The 18120-nt window shown below is 42.8% G+C and overlaps 1 protein-coding gene across 4 annotated transcripts in view; it reads left to right on the forward strand.

Annotated features, from left to right (window-relative positions):
- RASAL2 (RAS protein activator like 2) overlaps positions 1-18120 on the forward strand; it is a 147568-nt gene that overhangs the window by 8446 nt on the left and 121002 nt on the right. For all 4 annotated transcript variants that reach the window (XM_035121311.2, XM_035121312.2, XM_060276605.1 and 1 more), the window contains exon 2: positions 12013-12140. In XM_035121311.2, the coding sequence (XP_034977202.2) occupies positions 12013-12140 (128 nt within the window). The remainder of the gene's footprint in view (positions 1-12012; positions 12141-18120) is intronic.

An 18120-nucleotide genomic window follows, 5' to 3' on the forward strand; every position in this document is an offset into this window, starting at 1 on the left:
CTTTGTGACATCGTTGCACACTTACGTTATTTTAGATTTCTGTATGTTCATAGTCAAAAGAGGCTATAATACAATTTTTACCTTGTAGTATTGATGCTTTTAAGCTGCTGTGTTTGTACTCCACACTCGGATTTTGTTCTGTAACTCAGAAAGTTGTAAAATGCTGCCGTGTAAATTGTAGTTACTAGATCTGGTTGTAACTGGAACCCTTTTCTCTGCTCAGAGAAACCCATTTGCAACCCTTACTAGAATGCTGCATGCATAAGAACCAAGACCTTCCATGTATATGCAAAGCTTTCTTTTGAACTAAAATGGCTTTATTAAGGAAGTTTCAGTTTCCTCTTAACACTTGGGATCAGCCATAGAAATAACCACCATGAACTCAAATGTAAAGAGGAGAGAAATTATGCTGTCTAGTAGATGAACATGTTACAGGTAGGTAGCCGTGTTGGTCTGACGAAGTCAAAACAAAAATTAAAAAAATCCTTCCAGTAGCACCTTAGAGACCAACTAAGTTGATGGACATTTAGAAGTGTTGCCATTTCTACCATGGACTCCTTGCTTGGTCTTGGATAAATTACAACAGCTCTGACTGAGCTCTTCATAAAATAGTTGTGAATATGAACACAGATTGCCTGATCCAGCAAAGAAGACCCTTTTTGGGGGAAACAGGATTATACATACACAATGATGCAGATTCATATTATGGTGCTTGTTTGAATCTAATTGAATAGGCTCTCTGTCTTGTTTTGCACTGTGGGTGAAAACGTGTGTACCTATCCAGAGCCATTAGATTTTGTACAGGCATACCTGAACCCAATTGGAGATGGCCAGGTCAGAGCTAAAGTAGAGGTACCCATAGTACGTAGGACAGGTAAGGAGATGATAGATAGATAGATAGATAGGTAGGTAGATATAGACAGACAGACACACACACACAGAGAGAGAGAGACAGAGAGAGGGAGGGAGGGAGGGAGAGAGTACAAACTCTATGTCAGGAAAGATAGCCAGCCCAATTTCTAAGCATAATATAATTAGATAATTAAATTATGCTTAGAAATAGGGCTGGCTATCTCTCCTGCTCAACACATTTGCTGACCAGTGTATTCCTGCACTCAGCATACTGGAATCTAGTTTGTTGATCGTGGATTTACTTACTTGCATTTACATATGGAAATCCATTAGAAATGAAATTAAAACTAATTTTAACACTTTACTATAGCTTAGAAGAGGAGTGTGGTTGCCTAGGCACTATGTTGAGAATTATTAAGGATGGAAGACTTTTTGAAATTACTTTTCAATTAAGCCCTTCTGGGCGCTGGGTGGTTTAGGATGTTTTGCTATGAGGAACTCCAACTACTTGCCCAGATCCGTTTTAGCACTCAATGACGACTGGTTGATTACATGGCAGGGTGGGCAGCTAGTATTAACACACTTAATGCTTTTACTGAAAAGAACGGCAATGAAATAACTAGCAATTACTGATACTAAAAATAATCAGAGGTATATTGAAAAAATGTCAAAAGATCCACCCACACTTGTTATCCCTTTGCTGGAATTATATTTGTGATTCTTTTTCTTCTCCGGTGAGGGGGAGTAGATTGCGTTCTATCTATATCAGAAAAGCTTTTGAATGCTGTGGTGTTTCAAAGTTGGGCTGATTTGATGACTTTATGGGGAATCTACATTTGTGTTCTTAAGCGGGGGAGGAAAAAGAGAGAAGACAAAAAAGAGAGATGTGACCATCTAGCTCTGGACTAGATGCCCTCTCCCTTCCCCAACTGCCACTGCTGGTCTCTCTGAGGACCCCAAGGAGAGCTCTAGTTTTAAAAGGTCTGCCACCCCCCTTGCAGCTTGTCAATTATTTTAGAATTTCAATGTAAACTGCTTTGTGAGGTCTGCCTGAAAAGCTGTACATAAATATCTACAAGACAATAAAGTCTATTTAGGTTCAAAATCAATGCATGCTTGACTGTATTTTGGACCAGATGTTTGTAGGTATTGCCTTAGATCTTTTTTTGTATTTAATGCCAAACAATTTAGATCTGCTGTTCTTCATAGTTTCATGTGTGATTATTTCATGTTGAGGCTACTCTGGCTGTAGATTCAGTTGAAGGTTCCTTGTATTGACTCTTTGCAAACTCAGCTCATTCACTCACTTACTCTCCCTTGTGTTGAAGTTTGTCATCAAATGGGAGAAGCATTTTGATACAGCAACAAAGAATTCATAAAGAAACTGATTTTTGTCCATGTTCTTCCTGACTAGGCAAGCCTGGCAAAAATGGAAGTGCTGGTTATTACCTTTAAAGTCCTAAACAGCTTGGGACCAAGTTACTTGAAGGATGGTCTCATCCTGTGCTAATCTCTCCATCATATCGTATCAGCTGTTGTGCCTCTCTTGCATGTACCATTTCTGAGGTGCAGCTTGTTGCAACATGTAACAGGGTTTCTCCCCGGTAGATTCTTGTATTTCTCTCTATTTGTGCCCACTGGGAAATGAATATTCATTCATTCATTCATTCATTCATTCAGTTACATTCACATGCTGTCCCTATGATAACTTTTGGGGGGCGGCTTACTATAAATAAAAGCAATTATGTTATCTATAAAAAGACAGGCTATATATCACGAATGTAACTGTATGAAGAAGTGGTGGAAGTTGTAACCTACCTTATCGGACATTAGTTTTCTTTCCTTTTCCTTTTCTCTTCTCCTTCTTTCTTTTTCTTCTTCTTTTTTTTTTCTCTTCTTCTCTTCTTTCCTCTTCTTTTCTCCTCTTCTTGCAATTTTTATCGTTTTGTGTTATGGAAATATGCTCAAACTACACAAAGGCAACGTTTGTTATTTGTTATTGTTTTTATTCGTATAAATCAATAAAGGTTTTTTTTAAAAAAAGGAAAAAAAAAGAAAGACAAAGTAAAACATAAAACCATTATTTAAAAAAGTGAGAAGAGACTACGTAAAAGCAAAACATGTCACATTCCCCACATTAAAAAGATTTAAAACCAGAGGATGAGTTCACTTAATATTTAAAAGGCTGGCATGAACAGAGAGGTCTAGTGCCAAAAAGACCACAAAGATGGCACCAGGCAAGGCTGCCTGGAAAGACTATCCCATAACCAGGATTCTGCTACAGAAGAGGCCCTCTCCCTGGTAGTTTAAGCAAACTTTGGATTGTGAGGTTGCCCTATTTAATTTATTGTACCGTTAGTTTTTCCTCTTGCTCTTTGATTCTGCATTTAGTCTGGAAATGGGAGCTCCCCAGCATGCACATTTAATGAAGTAGATACTGTTTTCCCTTTTTGTAATTAAATATGGATGTAAAAGCATGTGATCGCAAAATGTATGTCTATAAGTTTATTTTCTGTTTGCGTATATATTTTGATTCTCCTTTGAAATGTGTGGGGGTTTTTAAGGAATTGCGTTTGAATCATAGAACCTTATTGTTTTATGCCTCCTTTTTGTATGTTGCAAGTTGCTTCAAGCATCACCTTTTTGGACGGAAATAGTGGGGTATATCTTTGTATCTTACTTATATGTTTATGAATTTTGTTGGATCCTGATACCTGGACCGCCATTCCTAAATATTTATAATTCAACACTTGGTTCTAAATTTTGGCCTTGAAGTTTCCAGTTTCTGAGCTTTGGTTTTTTCCCCAAAGCAAGAATTTTGGTCTTCTGTTAATTTATTTTGAGGCATTCCGTCTCACAAGAGGCAGCAAATTTTCTTAGTGTTCTTCTAAGCCCTATAGGGGTTCTGGATAGTATTACCGCATCGTCTGCGTAAAGCAGAGCCGTGATGTGCCGGTTTGCTAACTTCGGAGGGTGAAAGTCCAAGTTATGGAGAGTGGCTGCCAGGTCGTTTAAATAAAAATTAAATAATAAAGGGGCCAAAAGGCATCCTGGCCTAACACCCTTAAATGTTTTGAAGGGATCTGTTAAGTAAGTAAATTTGTCTGGCTGTAGACTGTCTGAGGACGAGTCAAAAAACCACAACTCTTCACACAGCTTTTCCTGTCTTAGTTTGCAAGGTCCACAGAGATGGTCTGCCTCCGTGGGAAAGTTTCTGGTTCCCTGGCCCTGCCTGTAACCTGCAGGGGAACTAGGTTCTGCCTTATAAATTTAAGGAACAATGTCCTTGCCATGAAAGCATGAGTTGAATTGTCTCACCCCTGCTGCCTTTTAAATTTTAGTTCTGTGATTATAACTGTGCAACCTAAGGAGGTGTTTCATTCTTATTTCAACCTCGTGGCATTTGGCAGTTAGAAATAACCTCTTGTGCTTTGAAGGAAGGAAAGTTTGGGAGGAGTAGATTACGTATGGCTACAGAAGCCCATTGCTAAAAGGTGCTCAGAGTGTGATGGTGACCTCCTTGCCTTCTCAGATACAGAAAGCGAGTACATAGACACCCCAGCAGGTGAAAGTAATTTACAAAGCTTCTGTGTATATATCAGTTTTGAAGTGTGTGAATCGTCTTAGAAGTGACAAATGGAACCGGTGCACTAAAGTCATCCTTACAGAATTCCCATGAGTGCTAGTTTCAGAGGAAAGTGCCCTTTTCCTAACCCCTAGAACAGTGAGGCACTTTTATTTTCTGAATTAAAGTAAAAAGACGTACATCACTCTTCCACCCAGAAAGGCTTGCTTTCAGAGTAAGTGCTTCAACACCCATCCCTCAGAGGCGTATGCTCCCTACGTTTCTACAGGAGTTACAAATAGTTGGTTGCACTGTGATTAGAAGGAGTTAAGAGCAGAAACTCTTGTAGACGTGTTTGAGAACCAAGGTACCACTGTATTGATAATATTGGAAGGAGGGGGGCTGCCATTAGAGGCAGAAAAACAAAATGTCAAACTGTCCTTTACCATTAATGTATAGTTGTAATGTATTAATGTAATGTATAAGTTGTTTTAAATATAACTTGATTGCATAAAGATGCCTCATCAGAAGATTTCAGGGCAATTCACAAGACAATATACCTGTACTGTTAAAACAATTATATGATACAATACAATTAACAAGTATGATACAGTATAATAAAGGCAGGGAAGTGAATTGTAATGTACAAGACAACACTTCTGCAATGAGACTGGGTGGCTGGATAAGGAATATTGTCAATGAGAGAGACTAATTAAAAAGGGAGAGTGAGCAGAGAAAACAGCAATTCTAACCTTTCCCCCAAAGGAGGCATATTACACCTGTCCTTTAAGCCCTAGATGAAAGCTGCTTTCCTTGACTCACCCCAACCAGAAGTGAGCTCCTTTGAGCTTGGCTTCTGGGTAACTGGGCCAGATAATCTTTTAAGCCTTTCGTGAGTTTAATACTCATCCTTGCTTTGAGAATCCCTGGCATTTCACAAGTTGACAGATGAGGCCATTTAACAGATGAGAGAAGAGCAAAATCTTTGCAGCCTGTGCTGAATAATGGCAAAGTAAGGGCCAACTCATGTGGCCATTTTTGAGCTGCATTAACCTCCCTGTTGTGACTTTTTGTCTCTTTTTTAGTCATTATGTGTTCCTGAGAAATCGTCTTGAGTAGGCAAGGTTGCAGTCAGTTACCATGTCCTGTAACAAATAAAAATGGGGGGGGGGGTGTAACATTGCATGGAAGCGCTTTCTCAAGGCCAAATCATAAATTTCAGGGAATCAGCACAATACTTGGTGACATAATTACCTATCTCAGAAATGATGAATTGACCTAAGTGGGAGGTGTCCACTAAGTGTTCTAGGAAGAAGCATTCTGAAAAGTTTGGGTAACTGCATATTATTTGAAGGAGATAATTTGATTCTCCACTTGGGCTCACAAATGTTGACTACTCTTAGAAGCAGCCAAAGTATACGGTCAGTTCACTAATCTCTCCTGTTCTCTCCATCATATCACTTATCTTTTCCCCTTTGCTTCTTTTTAATTCCTAAGGCCCTCAGCTTCCCTTGGCTTCTGCATCTTTGGCACAGCCCTAAGCTAAATAGTTTGCTGAATAATTTCTTCTGTAATTTCTGGGCATAAAGGGGATCCTTTCTCACACACTTGTAATTATTCTTTTTTAAAAAAATAAAAACTGGACTGCCAATTTAAAACATTTTTTATAAAGCAGAGCAGCTAAGCAACTGTCTCTCAGCTGGCTTGCAGATGGTCAAAGAAGATGAGGTGAGGCTAATTACTTTTTCATTTTTCTCTTTGTTCACAACCTGTGGCAGCCTTGTTCAGGAAGTGGAATGAAGGTAGTTTAGTTTTGTGTGCTTTTTGGTAACCTCTTGATCAGGGGTCAGCAAACATTTTCAGCAGGGGGCCGGTCCACTGTCCCTCAGACCTTGTGGGGGGACGGACTATATTTTGAAGGGGGAAAAGGGAACGAATTCCTACGCCCCACAAATAACCCAGAGATGCATTTTAAATAAAAGGACACATTCTACTCATGTAAAAACATCAGGCAGGCCCACAAATAACCCAGAGATGCTTCTTGGGAGAAAAGCAATGACAAACCTAGGCAACATCTTAAAAAGCAGAGACATCACCTTGCCAACAAAGGTCCGTATAGTTAAAGCTATGGTTTTCCCAGTAGTGATGTATGGAAGTGAGAGCTGGACCATCAAGAAGGCTGATCGCCGAAGAATAGATGCTTTTGAATTATGGTCCTGGAGGAGACTCTTGAGAGTCCCATGGACTGCAAGAAGATCAAACCTATCCATTCTGAAGGAAACCAGCCCGGAGTGCTCACTGGAAGGACAGATCCTGAAGCTGAGGCTACAATACTTTGGCCACCTCATGAGAAGACTCCCTGGAAAAGACCTTGATGTTGGGAAAGGTGGAGGGCACTAGGAGAAAGGGACGACAGAGGACAAGATGGTTGGACAGTGTTCTCGAAGCTACGAACATGAGTTTGACCAAACTGCGGGAGGCAGTGGAAGACAGGAGTGCCTGGTGTGCTATGGTCCATGATGGGGTCACGAAGAGTTGGACTCGACTAAACGACTAAACCACAGCAAATGTTGCTTCACATACAGCAGCTAGTGAGTCAGTACTTCAGGAGAATAGGGAGCTATACCTTCCAAGGCTTTGGTTTCTAATTTGCTTCTCTCAATTTCCTGGTCTGCTCCAGTGGTTCTCACTCAGGAACTTGATGTATGAGGCTTAAGTTGGAGGTAGGGGAGATGGGCACTGGGTCCAGGTGGCCAGGCTGGAAGGTATCACATAAAATATGAGGGGATTCTCTGGAACAGGCATACTGAGCCTGCCTTGTCTTCCCTTTGAGCTTTGATGAGACATCCCTGTCCCGCTGCCCCTCTTGTCTGACCTCAGGTTCTGCATTGAAATTAGGGGCACTCCCTGTATATTCCAGGGGTGACCATCTCTCTCACATGGGGTTCTGAGAACAGCACTCCTGCCTCTTCCTGTTGGGACTGTTGGGAGCTAAGGGGTTAAGCTCCCAGCTTCCCCCCATTAAAGTGAAGGGAGCTAGTACCAATTATTTCCTCTGCAAAAAGTAGGGTTGGCCCACTCAGGACTTGCATGCTAGCCTCATACACTCATGCAATCTTCCTCCGCACCCGCTTCATACTTCCTGGGTCCTGTTAGTTCTCCTTCCCTGGAGCTCGTTTTCTGTCTTTCCTCCTGCTGGGTGCATTTATATAGGACTCTTGGCCCTGCCCTTTATTATGCTCCATAATCTGCAGCTTATCCCATTGGTGGAACCTAGTTCTGAAAGCACTGGGGGTGCAAATTCTGCTGGCGTTGTGCCAGTGGAGGGACAAGCATTGAGTCTGCAGTGGGTCAGGGAAGGCCATGTTTTAAAAGGGTTAGGGTTTTTTTTTAAAAAAAGGAAATAGAACCATGGGATAAAGGCTCAGAAAGGGGCGGGGGATGAAAGTAAGTTGTGCAATTAAGAGTAACAGGATAGGTAAGTCCATTTTAGAAGTAAGGACCAGAACTTTGAAGGCATGTGCAGGGACTTAAAGCACTGGGAAACAAAGGCATTGCAGTGGGAAGGGGTTAAAACACTACCAGCTGGCAATATAGCAGGAAGTAGAAGGCCCAAAAGAAGAGGAGCGTGGCTCTCAATGCTTTTGAATTACTTAACAGTGTTTTCAGGGTCAGCCGGTAATGTTTATTTCTGTATTTTTCCTGTACGTACTTCCTAGAAACCGGCATTGCTGTGGGTTTGGATTCACCACCACCTAGTGGTGAAGGTTTGCTTAAATGTCACACTGCTGCTTTTTGCGAAACTCTTCTGTAGAAACGAATCATAGCTCTGACCTTTCGGAATAGTTTGTAAAGATGCTTTGAAAACTAAGACACGTTCATTTTTCCCTATTTTGTTTTTCAGTGGCAGCCAACCATCGTGTCTGTTTTATAGTTCCTTCAGTCTAAGGAAGCCTACCTTTTTTCTTTTTAGGTTTTATAACTCCCATTTTGTGATTGTAGATGATGGCTGGAGCATGCTGTGGCCGGCCTTTGAGCTCATATTCTCCCTTCTCCTGTTTTTAGATCATGGCTTGTTCTCAGACCATAAGCAAACCGCTGTTTCCTGAGTTCAGACATCAGTGAGAACTGTGGTTAGCTTTTAAATAAAAAGCATTGCAGTGGGAAGGAGTTTAAGTGCCTTCACAGAAAAAGAGGAGAAGCATGCAAATCTGAAGCTTGCTTTGGCTCATTCTTGTAGGGGGGAAACTGTGGCTCCCCATTACATCTCAACGGAGTTGATGCCTTCAGTGATTCTCGGTTGACGTTATAAAGAGATCCCAGAGCAAGATTGTAACTTTGGTACAGAAGAATGTGAGAACTTAGCCACACTGCCACCACACATCTTTATATTTCCAACTAAGAAAAGAGCAGCTGTTTCCTGTTTATGGGAAAATTAATTATCATTATCATTATTCCCATCTGACTGGGTTGCCCCAGCCACTCTGGGCGGCTCCCAACAAAAAAAAAGAATAAAAACACAATACAACATCAAGCACTGAAAACTGCCATAAACAGGGCTGCCTTCAGAAGTCTTTTAAAAATCACATACAAGTAGCTGTTTATCTGTTTGACATCTGCTGGGAAGAGCATTTCACAGGGTGGGCATGACTACCGAAAGGCCCTCTGCCTGGTTCCCTGTAACCTCACTTCTTGCAGTGAGGGAACCACCAGAAGGTCCTTGGAGCTGGACCTCAGTGTTTGGGCTGGACGACGGGGGTGGAGATGCTCCTTGAGGTATACAGCCTTGTTCCAGTATACCTGAAGGAGCATCTCCACCCCTATCGTTCTGTCCAGACACTGAGGTCCAGTGCCGAGGGCCTTTTGGCGGTTCCCTTGCTGCGAAAAGCCAAGTTACAGGGAACCAGGCAGAGGGCCCTCTCAGTAGTGGCGCCCACCCTGTGGAATGCCACCCCATCAGATGTCAAAGAGAAAAACAACTACCAGACTTTTAGAAGATATCTGAAGGCAGCCCTTTTAGGGAAGCTTTTAATGTTTAATAGATTATTGTATTTTAATGTTCAGTTGGAAGCCGCCCAGAGTGGCTGGGGAAACACAGCCAGATGGGCGGGGTACAAATAAATTATTATTATTATTATTATTATTATTATTATTATTATTATTATTATTATTATTACTACTACTACAGGTATACACACATCCTGACCCTGCTCTGTTGAATTAACTGCTATAAAGGCTTTATACCTACTGATAAGTGTCGGCTTCTGGGGTCGAAAGGCCAGCTGGCTAGCCCACAGCTGGATCGTCTCCTTCCAGCCTTGCCGCTGCGAAGATCCATCAACCTCTGGCTCTGACATTAATCAGTGACCCAAGCCTCCCAGACGTGAGCACACTATACTTAGCAGTGTAACTGCACAACAGATGAGGCTGAGGCTTGTGAATACATACTATTACATACTATTAACTACGGATTTATTAAACATAAATCAAGACAGAGAGAGAGAGTCTTTCTCGGAGAGAGAGTCAAAAGCAAAAGCAGTAAAGCGGACGTTCGGCTCACAACAGCAAACTGTGCTGGAATGTAAACAGACATGTGACACATAATAATCTCATGTCTGCAACTAAAGGTGGAATGGAAAATCCCAACAATAAGTTGTCAGAAGGCCTTTCGGGATTATTATTTGTTTTTTGTTCTTGAATCCAGCTTGTTTAGATACTGCTGTGGATACTGTATTGCCATTGCTATGGTTTTCAGCTTCTCAATAAGCTGATGGCTGATGGGTGGTTTAGTACTATGTGTACTACAGTGGTACCTCTGGTTACGAACACTTCTGGTTACGAGCTCCGCTAACCCAGAAGTAGCTGCTCCTGGTTGCGAACTTTGCCCCGGGATGCGAGCGGAAATCACTCACCAAAGGCACGCATGCAGCGGGAGACGCCATTAGTGAAAGCGTGCCTCAGGATAAGAACGGTTTCCTGTTATGAACGAACCTCTGGAACAGATTCAGTTCGTAACCAGAGGTACCACTGTAATTGAAACATAATGCTTGCCTACCCCGCTTCCTCTGTCCTCATGTGTAGCCAGGAGGAGCAGTTCTCCTGTGTTTCTCATAACCTTGCTTTGCTGTTGTGACAAACCACAATCTCTGGTCTGCATGCACATCCTGGTTAGATTCAAAACAAGCCAACTTCACACCATGGGTAAAAAAAAAGTACCGTGCTTGTTCAACTCACCAGAGTTTGTGATAAAGTCATGATATGTCTTGACCCTGGAGTCAGATTCCTCCTGCAAGGTGTGTGTGTTTGTGGGTGGGTGGGTGGGTGTGGGTGTGACATGCAGGACCAACCCCAGAAGTGGTTCTGGAAGTTTCCCGACGGCCCAAGTATGTTGCACTATCATCCTCTGACCCAGAGGGTTCCATTGCCAAAGCCCCAATGAGACCAGAGTGTTGCCACTTGCACACACCAGCGCTGTCACTTGCACACACCAGCGCCGTTCCGGATCGCAGTTCGTAACCCGAATAGTTCGTAAACCGAACGCGATGGGCGCCGCCATTTTGCGCATGCGCAAAGCGCGATTTTCGCGCTTTGCGCATGCGCAGATCCCGCGATCGCGCGCGCGCCGCTTCTGCGCACGCGCGGGGGGCGAAAACACTTCCGAGTTTGCGCAGTTCGTAACCCGAACTGTTCGCAAACCGAGGTGGTCGTAACCCGAGGTACGACTGTATTGCATTGGGCTGGGTGCATTTAACTGAAAAGGCACTTTCTACTGTAGCAGTTGCTGGTGCAACTGCTGCTCTTACAGGGCTCATTCTCCGTTTATCTGTCTGCTGAAGCTTTGCTGTCTGTTTGTATTCAGCCTGAACCTGCCCAAAATCTTGCCACAGAGCAGGACAGATCTCTGATTCATACAAAGCAAGAAGTTTGGGATTCCGTGGAAGTGGAAGTAAATGGTTTAGCATTCTGTTCATTGGGAATAGTTTTCAAACTGCTAACTTTCCTTTTTCTTTTTAATACAGCAGTGAAATTGTTCCATAGCATCGGGGGTTTTTTTGGGGGGGGATGCAATCCTAAACTCCGTTGGACTTAAAGGGTTAAGGGGGCCCCTGACCATCAGGTCCAGTCGTGTCCGACTCTGGGGTTGCGGCGCTCATCTCGCTCTATAGGCCGAGGGAGCCGGCGTTTGTCCGCAGACAGCTTCCGGGTCATGTGGCCAGCATGACAAAGCTGCTTCTGGCGAACCAGAGCAGCGCACGGAAACGCCGTTTACCTTCCCATCGGAGCGGTCCCTATTTATCTACTTGCACTTTGATGTGCTTTCGAACTGCTAGGTGGGCAGGAGCAGGGACCGAGCAACGGGAGCTCACCCCGTTGCAGGGATTCGAACCGCCGATCTTCTGATCGGCAAGCCCTAGACTCTGTGGTTTAACCCACAGGACTTAGTGGAAAGTATTTCTGATTAAGCATGCATAAGATTGCTGTTAATCTGATAACTAAACTCTCTTAACATACTGTAAGATGCAGCTGAGTAATTTCCACCACAATGAGCAAAGTGATTAATATGTTTTAATATTGCTCCTTTTTTTCCTCCCCAGACGTGAAAGGACCACCAACCCACAGGCTGTCTTGTGGCCAGTCCCCTGATTCGGAAACTGTAATATGGGAGACCAAGTACTCCATTCTGACCGACAGCCAACTTGTGCTGCTGAACAAGGAGAAGGAGGTGAGAGAAAAACTATGCAAGAACTCCCTTTGTCTTAGCAGCATTGGACCACAATAGCACTTCAATAGCTTCTATTTGCCTTGCATGTGTAGTAGTAGTAATAATAATAATAATAATAATAATAATAATAATAATAATAAAATTTATTTATACCCTAACCTCCCCAGCCAAGACCGGGCTCAGGGCGGCTAACACCGGATATAAAACAATTGATTAAAATACAGCTTAAAAACAAGATTAAATACAACATTAAAATGCAGCCTCATTTCAATAGGAACTCAAATCCTTTTACAGTATTCTCATGAAAAGGCTTTTATTCTCATGAATGGAAATAATCAGCCTCCAGGAGGCTTTGTAAATAGCTTTTGAAACTTTCCCTTTTTCTTATAACTTAATGCACTTAATGCAAGGATCCTCAAACTTTTTGAACTCTGGTCTCTTCTAAACTTACCTCATGAGTAGAGTTCCCTGATCACCAGCAGTATCACTCTCTCAGCAGGCTACACAAGGATACAGAATCCTTGTGTAAGCAGTACTGCTGTGCAAGGATATTTGGACTGGGCAGAAGGAGAAAAGTGTCCATATGGTCTCTGCCCCTCTGCAGTGTCTGTATTTAGCATAATGGTTTGGACGGCTGCACCTAGAGTTCCCCATAATATCACACTGTCCCTGTTTCCCTGATTCATCCTGAGGATTGCCCCTCATTTAGAAAATCTCAAATTTAAGGGCTAAACATTGCAGTTCAAGAAGTAAAAAGCTGGGGGGGGGGGGGGTTTAGCGGGCTCAGAGACTGCTAAACAGAACCATCTGCATTTGATCCTGTATTATGTTCTGGTCTAATTAAGCACTTTTCCATCTTTGCACACTTGAGTCTTCAGCAGATAATTTTGGGTCATGTTCTTGGCTACATTTGCAGCTCATGTGGCCTAACAGTGGACATCTGTTGGACTTCACTACTGTCATGCATGAACTGTTGGTACCTAAAATGTTTCCAGTGTCTCCCTGGACTTTTCAGTTTGCAGGGGTAAGATGTGTAATCATGTACAAACACTTTTTAGAGGAAATTATCTGATATTATAGAATATTCTTATCTTGGAACCACAATGTTCTTCAGAAAAATGATTTTGAAATTCTCAGTTGTGGCTTAGCTAAGTTGTTTGTGGTACTTAAAAGGCCCCAAGTTTTAAACTAGAGGATCATGTAGAATTATATGGGAAATATTTGAATGGCTGCCCATGTTGTTCGAAAACTATAGCCTTCAGAACTGGTTTGTCAGTTGATCAGCTATCACAAAGGAATCTTTTTTTAAAAAAAGTCAGAAGTTTAAACAGCAAAATAATAATCTATTTATTGTCAAGGCGAAATTTGCAAGAGGCTTTAAAACTTTCCTATTTTGAGTTACATTATATCATTGACACAGATGCAAAATAAGAACAGAAAGTCTGGCAAAATCCAGACAAAAGTTTAAAAAAAGAAAGAAAGAGATAGTGGAGGTTTTTTTTCTGACTCTCGTTTACAGGGGCATGGCTGCTTTTCAAAAAGAATATCATTACATTTTCACTTGAAATACCCCAAGAAAAAAACTGCCCACAAGAGTTGTTTACTTAAGTGAATCGGAGAAAAGATTCAACTTGAAAAACATTTTGAACTTCCTTCAGAAAGAATAGGTTTATGTCATGTCTGGTTTCCTTTTTTTTAAAGCACTATGAGCTGCTTGACCTGGGACTCAGTTATACAGCTGCAAATAAAACATTTTAAGTGTGTTTAAAGTGCAATATACAATGTGACTCTAGATGGTGATGGTGAGCCTTAGCACTGGAGAATTCAATGCACTTTTTAAAACACTTTTTAAAAAAAAACATTTGCAGAACATTTTTATATGCATGTAGATTCCACCCTGGTTCCAAATTACAGTATTCTATTAAAACATGGAAGGTGTATGTCCTTTAATATCTAAGCAATTCAAGGAGATGCGTCACTGAATGAAAACAGTATATTTTATCAAATCCAGTTCAAAGCCAATTTGAAGCACCTGCTTCCAGTTTTTAGTTTTTGTCCAGCAATAAATTTCCCTTGCTGTTGAGGTTCACTGGGTGTCTGCATCCCAACAGGTGACAGGATCATGGCAGCCAACCCTTGGAATCCAAGTTGTCCATCAGGCGGGGCTAAGTTGAGCAAAGCGGGTTCCCTAGTGTACAGGTGGTTGCGGCCAGTGGCATATCCTTGGGCTCCTTTGGGGGAAAGAAGAGTGGGATATCAATCAAATGAGCAAGCAGTGTAAGTTGGGCATCACCCCAAAACCATGTTGATATTATGAAGCACGAGCCTTTCAAAGAGGGAGTTGAGATGGATGGGAGCAGGCAGAGATGATGATGATGATTGTTGTTGTTGTATTACAAAGCACTTAAACATGGAGAAACCTTTAATTAATTCAATTATTCAGTTTCACCAGAATTCTGTTCCTTCTCTTTGGCTCTCAAAGCTACAGGCAATGTGCATGTTTTTATAGCTGTATAAAACAGCCTCCATTCACATTCCCTTTCATGTAAGTTTTGCCTCTAATGTCCAGTGATTGCCATGTGCACGTTGCTGTTTCTTTGTGTTTATGGGTGTTTGAAAAATCTGTACAGCAACATTAAAATGGATTTTTTTCACGTCTATCAATATTTATGAATAAAGGTGAGCTGAATGGCTCCAGTGGATTTCAGCAGATGAAGAGAAGTTGAGCTTGATGGCCGAATGTTTTTCAATGTTGTTAGATGGATAAGTGCTTCAAGAGCTGTTTGTAGTCCTCTTTGGGGTCATCTGTAGAGGTTAAGTATATACTTTGTGACAGCTGTTTTCTAATTCTACAGTTGTGATGAGGAAGGAGAGGGAGAAGACAGTATTATGGTGATTTGATCCGCAGGGGTTCACTGGGTGCATTATTCATAGGTGTTAAAGAACCTGCATCTAAGCAAGTGCTTGTAGCATTTTAACATCATCATGATTTCTGAGTGTTACATTCTTTCAGAGGATCATTGGCCTTCTTCATCCATTGCAGCAAAAAACAACAAAGTCCCACTTTGCATGTAATGCTAAACCAACCACAACTTAGTGCAAACAAGCAAAAGTGTGGACTTCCAGAGAGGAGATTGTGGCCAGTTAGTTCCCTCTCCAGTTGTTTTTCTGTTGGGCTGAGCTAAGCCATAGTTTGTCCTTTGTCAGTGGTAAGGACCTAACAGAAGCAGAAGACATCAAGAAGAGGTGGCAAGAATACACATAGGAATTATACCAGAAAAATAGGGATGTCTCAGACACCTCAGACAGTGTGGTTGCTGACCTTGAGCCAGAAATCCTGGAGAGTGAAGTCAAATGGGCCTTAGAAAGCACTGCTAATAACTAGGCCAGTGGAAGTGATGATATTCCAGCTGAACTATTTAAAATTTTAAAAGATGATGCTGTTGAGGTGCTACGCTCAATATGCCAGCAAGTTTGGAAAACCCAGCAGTGGCCAGAGGATTGGAGAAGATCAGTCTACAGCCCAGTCCCAACGAAGGGCAGTGCCAAAGAATGCTCCAACTACCGCACAATTGCGCTCACTTCACATGCTAGCAAGGTTATACTTAAAATTCTACAAGGTAGGTTTAAGCAGTATGTGGACCAAGTACTCCTGGAAGTACAAGCTGGATTTCGAAGGGACAGAGAAACCAGAGACCAAATTGCAAACATGTGCTGGATTATGGAGAAAACCAGAGAGTTCCAGAAAAACATCTACTTCTGCTTCATTGACTACACAAAAGCCTTTGACTGTGGGGACCACAGCAAACTATGGGGAGATTCTTAAAGAAATGGGAGGGCCTGACCACCTTATCTGTCTCCTGAGAAATCTCTATGTGGTACAAGAAGCAACAGTTAGAACAACTGATTGGTTCAAAATTGGGAATGGAGTACAACAAGGCTGTATATTGTCTCCCTGCTTATGCAGAATACATCATGCGAAATGCTGGACTGGATGAATCCCAAGCCGGAATTAAGATTGCCATAAGAAATATAAACAACCTCAGATATGCAGATGACACAACTTTGATGGCAGAAAGTGAGGATGAATTAAAGAACCTTTTAATGAAGGTGAAACAGGGACGCGGGTGGCACTGTTGGTTAAACCTAGGGCTTGTCGATCAGAAGGTTGGCGGTTCGAATCCCCGTGACGGGGTGAGCTCCCATTGCTCAGTCCCAGCTCCTGCCAACCCAGCAGTTCGAAAGCACAGTTCGAAAGAAAGTAAGTAGATAAATAGGTACCACTACAGTGGGAAGGTAAACAGCATTTCCGTGTGCTGCTCTGGTTCACCAGAAGTGGCTTTGTCATGTACGCCAGCGCCCTCGGCCAATAACGCGAGATGAGTGCTGCAACCCCAGAGTCGGTCACGACTGGACCTAATGGTCAGGGGTCCCTTTACCTTTACCTAATAAAGGTAAAAGAGGAGAGCGCAAAATATGGTCTGAAGCTCAACATAAAAAAAAAACAACCTAAGATCATGGCCACTGGTCCCATCACATCCTAGCAAATAGATGGGGAAGAAATAGAGGCAGTGACAGATGATCACTGCAGATGGTGACAGCAGCCACAAAATTAAAAGACACCTGCTTCTTGGGAGAAAAGCGATGACAAACCTAGACAGCATCTTAAAAAGCAGAGACATCACCTTGCTGACAAAAATCCATATAGTTAAAGCTATAGTTTTCCCAGTAGTGATGTATTGAAGTGAGAGCTGGACCATGAAGAAGACCTGAATTGATGCTTTTGAATTATGGTGCTGGAGGAGACTCTTGAGCAGGGGGTCAGCAAACTTTTTCAGCCGGGGGCCGGTCCACTGTCCCTCAGACCTTGTGGGGGGCCAGGCTATATTTTGAAAAAAGAAAAAAAAGAACGAATTCCTATGCCCCACAAATAACCCAGAGATGCATTTTAAATAAAAGCACACATTCTACTCATGTGAAAACACCAGGCAGGCCCCACAAATAACCCAGAGATGCATTTTAAATAAAAGCACACATTCTACTCATGTAAAAACATGCTTATTCCCGGACCGTCTGTGGGCCCAATTGAGAAGGCGATTGGGCCGCTTCCGGCCCACGGGCCTTAGGTTGCCTACCCCTGTTCTTGAGAGTCCCATGGACTGCAAGAAGATCAAACCTATCCATTCTGAAGGAAATCAGCCCTGAGTGCTCACTGGAAGGACAGATCCTGAAGCTGAGGCTCCAATACTTTGGCCACCTCATGAGAAGAGAAGACTCCCTGGAAAAGACCCTGATTTTGGGAAATATGAAGGGCACAAGGAGAAGAGGATGACAGAGGATGAGATGGTTGGACAGTGTTCTTGAAGCCACCAACATGAGTTTGACCAAACTGCGGGAGGCAGTGGAAGACAGGAGTGCCTGGCATGCTCTGGTCCATGATGGGGTCACGAAGAGTTGGACACGACTAAACGACAACAACAACAAAAGCCATAGTTTGGCCTAGTGCGTCGTCTGAACCCAGGCTCCTGATGTAGCTCTCTCCAGACAAACCACAAACAGTAAACCATGGGGCAAACCTTGCTTGTCAATTGTCTGGGGAGAGCTAAAATCACAAGTCCGGGTGCAGATGACACACTCAGTGAAACCGTGACCTAGCTTTTATGGCGGAATGAGGAACCATTGCCCCTCCAGATGTTGCTGAACTACATTTCCCTTCATCCTTGGCCATTGGCTGTGGCAGCTGGGGCTGATGGGAGTTGTTGTTCAGCAACATCTAGAAAGCCAAAGGCTTTCCACCCTTGACTTGCAGCAATGCTAGGAAGCATCTAGCCTGCAGCCAATCTTGGCCAGCCTGTTTCCTACTGAGAATAGGCACACACCACCAAAGGAAGCAGCCCCCTTTGCCCCAGATGGTCTAGGCCAGGCACCCCCAAACTGCGGCCCTCCAGATGTTTTGGCCTACAACTCCCATGATCCCTAG

This window comes from Zootoca vivipara, chromosome 7 (assembly GCF_963506605.1).
Source record: "Zootoca vivipara chromosome 7, rZooViv1.1, whole genome shotgun sequence".
Taxonomy (NCBI): Eukaryota; Metazoa; Chordata; class Lepidosauria; order Squamata; family Lacertidae; genus Zootoca; species Zootoca vivipara.